Source organism: Cyprinus carpio, chromosome A16 (assembly GCF_018340385.1).
Source record: "Cyprinus carpio isolate SPL01 chromosome A16, ASM1834038v1, whole genome shotgun sequence".
NCBI lineage: Eukaryota > Metazoa > Chordata > Actinopteri > Cypriniformes > Cyprinidae > Cyprinus > Cyprinus carpio.
The window spans coordinates 933,799-939,798 of NC_056587.1; the positions used below are offsets into that span (position 1 = coordinate 933,799).

At 35.6% G+C, this 6,000-nt stretch overlaps 1 protein-coding gene across 1 annotated transcript in view; it reads right to left on the reverse strand.

Moving 5' to 3' along the window:
* Positions 1–3,243: 3,243 nt before the first annotated feature.
* The window catches only part of LOC109111107 (ceramide synthase 2-like), an 11,205-nt gene continuing 8,448 nt past the window's right edge, over positions 3,244–6,000 (reverse strand). Inside the window, exons 8-10 of the mRNA XM_042771958.1 lie at positions 5,977–6,000; positions 5,570–5,723; positions 3,244–5,003 (exon numbers count right to left, since the gene is read on the reverse strand). The exon at positions 5,977–6,000 is cut by the window's right edge and continues 83 nt beyond it. Of these exons, the coding sequence (XP_042627892.1) occupies positions 4,857–5,003; positions 5,570–5,723; positions 5,977–6,000 (325 nt within the window). The 3' untranslated portion in view covers positions 3,244–4,856. The remainder of the gene's footprint in view (positions 5,004–5,569; positions 5,724–5,976) is intronic.

Genomic DNA, 6,000 nt, shown 5'->3' on the forward strand with positions numbered 1-6,000 from the left:
ATTAATAAGAACAGGTTACATGTATATGACAAACATCATACAAGATACACTAGAGGGGATGTTTACAAATACAAATGTATGTAATGAAGATATTAAAGTGTTTACAAACTTTCACAGCTGTTTCTTTCAAAGAAAATCGTATTGTATCAATATAATGCTCCATTCTTTCCTAAAAGAAAAAAGCAAGGGTTTTTTAAATTTATTTATTTATTTTATTTTTATTTTTTTGCAGGAGAACTTACATTTGTGAATATGAAATTTTGCAAGTAAAAAAAGAGAGAAGATTTATTATGACTTTGATTTTCTCTAAATAATAATAATAGATACTAAATAATAAAAATTTTCCATAACAAAACAAAATGATTGTCACTATTTTGTACAATAAAATCACAGACATTTTTGTTTTACAAAAGGGCAATGCCTAAACAAATGTACCTGACGTGACACAAAAAGAGCAACTAAAGTTAATATCAGATTTAATTTTTACCAAATGGGGTGAAGTCAGCAAAAGTGGGACATCAGCTAAAATGGGGGAAAAAAATAAGCTTTTGGTGTGGCGCTCCTTTTTTAAAAAAAATATTGATAATAATGTGTGGACTTGAAATGTTGTAATAACAGTACCTAATTTGAATATCAACATTTGATTAGTCAAATATAAATCATATGAGCGTGATTTCCATTCAAATACTGGAAGTGTCTGTACATAATTTCTAATACAAACAGTAACTCAATCTACAATTAAAAAAAACTGTATTACACGTGTTCATGTGATCATTCAGTCTTATGCAATGATGTGCAAGTTTCTTCAATGATTTCTGAAGATCACGTAACACTTCAGCTGCAGATCACAGAAATCTCATTTTAAAGTGCATGTGATAGAAACTTCTTATATGTTGAGTCATTTCTATTTATTTTTTATCTCTATGTTATGTAATCGATATTCAGTATTCTTTCATGTTGTGTGTCTCTGGCTGTCTGTGTGTACGTGACAGACTGCAGGAACTGACCAGGACAGCATTCGTGGCCAAAAACTCTCTATCAGCAGCATTGTGTTTGTATATCAGTGTCCCCAGACCGACGGGTGTGAGCAGGACTGGCTACAGGAGCTGATACTATTCAGTGTCAAAGCAAACTTGTGTCTTTTTATTTCGATGTTTTTCTTTGCAAATTCCCAGTTTATCTCCATTAAATTCCATTAATTCCCATGGAAAGTTTCAAGCCTTGAAAATTCCCGGAATTTTGCAACCCTAGTACTGACACACATTTATAATAAACTTAAAATATACCTCAGTGTCATTTCTGTTGAAACCTGTAAGCCATGCATGTACTGAAGTTGCAATTTAGTACATTTAAAATCGATTAACTATGCGCTATGTTAGTAAACACACCAAAAATGATTAGAATATGTACTTTATAACTGACATTATTACCAAGTGCAATTTTAAAAGTGTACTTAAGTGTAAGAAACAGACATAATTGTCTCTCTTTATGTACTTAAGTGGCCTTTTATTGAATTTATATTATATTATCTGCAAATAGTGCACGTTCAGTACAGTTAAAGGCACTTATTTACTTTGTAAACACCAAAAAATCATGTTTAATATGTAAACAAACTTAACTTAACCCTTAATCACTGTTAAAAAAGAATAACGCTTAAGATGTTTGTGGTCAGATTGAACCCAAACATTTAAAGAGCGATTGCATAAGGAAATATAAATTTTTTATATAGAAAATCATACATAATTTTTTTTTTATTTACTTCTCAACTATACATTTATGCTGTATTTTTGTGGAAATTTTGAAGTTTTTTACCTATTTACTGCACAATTACATAACTAGGCCATAAATTGGCACATGAAATATGATGAAATATGATTTAAGAAAAAATCGCTTAAATGATGATCTTTATTAAATCTAAATAGTTTTTGGGCATTGCTCTATGTGTTAGGGATAGAATACTGCCATCTGGAGGTTAGTCGTAAAACGTTTTTTTTTCTTCTAGTTAAGGAATTAAAGTGCAATGACCACATGTATCCAATAGAGGTCCATAGAGACTCATTCATTTTCACTTCATTTTTCTTAACGCTTCAACTTATCCTCACAACTTTATCATATATATATTTTGTGAATATATATTTAAACATTTTGAAATACATAAAAAATCTGTATTTTTGTCAAAGTTAGAGTTTGTTGTTGTTGTCTGATATATTTTGAATGATCTGCTTTTGCAAATTATTATACATACATTTGCAGAAACATTACAAGTCACCACTATGACATGACTGTAATCACATACTATTTTTTCAGAAAATGATTTATCAACAATTATGGAACATGCTTGTTCCTTGTTGCATATGTGACATTTTTCAGATTTATGCCAGTTTAGTTGATTTTATTTGCCAATTTCTATAAAAATGCTCTCTGTTGCAGTCACGTGTGTTTGTGTGTGTGTGTGTGTGTGTGTGTGTGTGTGTGTGTGTGTGTGTGTGTGTGTGTATGAGATAGAAAGCTCGTTCCACTTTGTGTTTATGCTCTAGGACCAGACCTTGATTTAACAGTTTTTTCTTTTAGATTTGTTTTGTTTATTTTATTTGCCAATTTCTGTAAAAATGCTCTCTGTTGCAGTCACATACATTTGTGTGTGTGTGTGTGTGTGTGTGTGAGATAGAAAGTTCGTTCTACTTTTTATTTATGCTCCAGGACCAGACTTTGGTTTATATGTAGAAAATTTCAGATTTATAATGGATTTACTTTTATTTTTTTGACAAACAAAATTTAAAAAAGTCATTTTTTTTCATTTTCCCATTCATTTTCAATGTGGGGTCATTTTGACCCCAAACACCTTAAACGGTAATTTTTTTTACACACTTTAGAATAACCAAATCAAGCCCAGTTTTTTTTGTGCATGTTTAGATAGATTATTTAGGAAAAGTCACAGAGTTTCATGCTCCTGAGATGAAGGTAACACTTTTAAGAAATGAAGGAAAAGTCCAGTGGGGTCAGAATGACCCCAAACAGTGATTAAGGGATAAATGTATGTTAACTGAAAATGTACTGTTATGTGACCCAAGAAGAAAAAAGCCCTGGAGCCCTTTAGGAGTCTCCTGTGGGTTTTTATAAAATTTTGGATTCATATATCATAATAAGGGCTGTGGTTGACACTACTTGAAGAGACCAGCAAAATAAAATAATCATGTTTAAAGTAATATTGATAACGGAGAAATCAAACAAACACACATCAAGTGTGACCCACATTCAGTATTTTATTGTTTACATCCTTCATAATAATTTTATCATATTACAAAACACAAGAAAATACAAAATAAAGATAACACTGTAATTGAGTCGACTGCATCTGAAATGTACAGAAGAGAGTGATGGGAGGAATGATGGAATCAGAGCAGGACACAGAGATGTGATGTGAACGAGATGATTCGGAGGAGAGCTGTGGGGCTGAATCTGTTCATCTCAGCTGCGTCGACACGAACTCACACGCGGTTACACATTCATTCTGTCTTTGACTGGCAGCTCGTGAATGTTTAACATCTGTGTGAAAATGAACATGCTACAACTGGCCAATACGTGTTTTCATATTTAGGAGCTTTGGAGTAAAATATGGGTTTAATATCATGTTCATAAACTGAATGGAAGAAGGAAGTTAGTAACATTCAGCCATATCTTAAGATGCACTCAGTGACTTCTTTGGTGTTCTGGCTGATCGTCTTGGGTTTATACTGACACTTCAGAGCCGGGGATGCAGCGTCATACAAAACCAAAGCTTTCTAGTAACCAATGCCATTGCAGAAATGCATTATTTACTGTCAGCCGCCATGATTTGTTTATTCCACGAGTGGAAAAATGCATTGAATGCGCTTGACCATCTGTTTGGTTTGGAAGTGACTTCTGTGTGAGATGCTTTTCAAACATCACTACACTGTTAGCAATAAACAATGAACTTTTTCACCAGTGAATTGTGACCGCGCTTTAAGACCGAACTGATGCGCTTGGTATTCAGATATGTTCAGTATTACTGATCAATGGTTATACTCTGGAAACAGATGCAGTTTCTTTAAATTAAAAACTAAAAACAAGGCATGAAAAAGAGCAAAGGAAGGCACTGTTAAAAGGCACAGGTCACCTAAAATAATTCTGTCATCATTTACTCGTATGACTTTTTTCCTTAGAGTTCAGCATCATGTCAGAGCTGCTCTCAGGGAATACAAAACCAAAAAAAAAGGTAACTGCGGCTTTTTATCTCATAACTCTTGCGATTCTGAGTTTACGTCTCATAATTATTGCGAGATGCAAAATTTTGAATTGAGAGACACAGACTCGGAATTGTGTGGAATTCTGAGTTTTATATTTTGGAGTTCTCAGAATTGAGAGAAACAAAGTTGGAACTGTGAGATAAAATGTCACAGTTCCCTTTTATTTATCCCATTGGCTTCCATAGCTGTCTTCCATACAACGAAATCACAGGATTTCAAGCTCTAGAAAGCACGAAAACGCGGCATGAAATACACTCCATATGAGATGAGCACTTCATTCGTGGTCACCATTGATTTTGATTGTATGGGGAAGAGCAGTTTGGACATTCTGCTATACATAACTGCAAGAGAGGTTAGGAGAGGCATCAGTAAATGATGCAGATGTTTAGGTGATCTGCTCCTGTAAGCTTAAGTCAATAGTTTGTCGCTCCAGATGGAGGAGTCTGGCACGCTGTGCCCGTGTTGGTGTGATGACTGTTACTGCATGTGTGTGTTTGTCTGTAGTGTAGACAGCAATCGATCCTCTGCTCGTCACCCTCTCTGCTCTGCTTCAGCAGAGGATCTCTAGGTTTCTGTCTTCTAAAGACGTCACTCTGTTTTAGAGTGGTTGTTGTTATATGTAGCGTGGCCATTCTGAGCTGGTCCGTTTTTCTTTATCTCTCCATTTTTCATCTGTTCTTCCTCCTCTGACTCGTCCGTCTCCTCTCGATCGGACCTCTCGTCTTCTACCGACGACTGTTGGGAAAGAATGACAGTGTCAGGAGAGAAAGTGATCTGGAGGACAATGGGATAGTTCACCCAGAAATCTGTCATCTTTACTCACCCTCATGCCGTTCCAAACCTGTATGACTGTTTATTTCCAGAGGACAAAAAGTGTGATATTCAAAAAAATGATTTTCACAAAGCTTCCCAAAAAAATTAATTAAAGTATCGTGACTCGTGAGCTATATGCCCTTGAAAAATGAAAAGATTCTCAAAATGTCCTCACCCTTTTTGTTTCTTAATCAGGTTTGCAGAAATGTAGCATTGCATCAGTGTCTCAGCAATGGATGCTCTGCAGTGAATGGGTGCCGTCAGAATGAGAGTCCAAACAGCTGATTGATGAGACACTGATGCAATGCTACATTTCTGCAAATCTGAGGAAGAAACACACTCATCTACATCTCGGATGGCCTGAGGGTGAGCACATTTTAGGCAAGTTTTCATGTTAAGGAACTGCTTCTTCAAATAATTGGACCTTATAATAAAGTGTTACCGATAAAACTAGGTGTAAATGTAAGTATGAAACCATGCAGACGTACGTTATTGCTCAAGAAGCGGAAGGCCAAGCGTATGATCAGCGCGGCCCAGAAGATGTGCAGACACAGCAGAACCATCAGCAGCCCGTTAAAGAAGTAATATCCGAAGAACGGAGGGTACAGGGTCACGGGATACACCCAGGTGCAATACATGATCCTGAGAGAAACACACGAATGATGCGACACAAACATGAGCTCGTGATATTATACAGTATCACACACTCTCACACAGTTCAGTTCTTCTCAATCAAACCGTTTAGTGCCTTGATTCACTTTTGCACAATGTATAATCACGCTTATATCCATAGAAACACACCACGACTGTATCATAATCACATCTGGTGTGGCATGTTTGATGACAGCATGTGTGTGTGGAGAGAAACACAGAGAGAGACGGATGGGGTGTGTACCGGAAAGGGAAGATGATGAGGCGT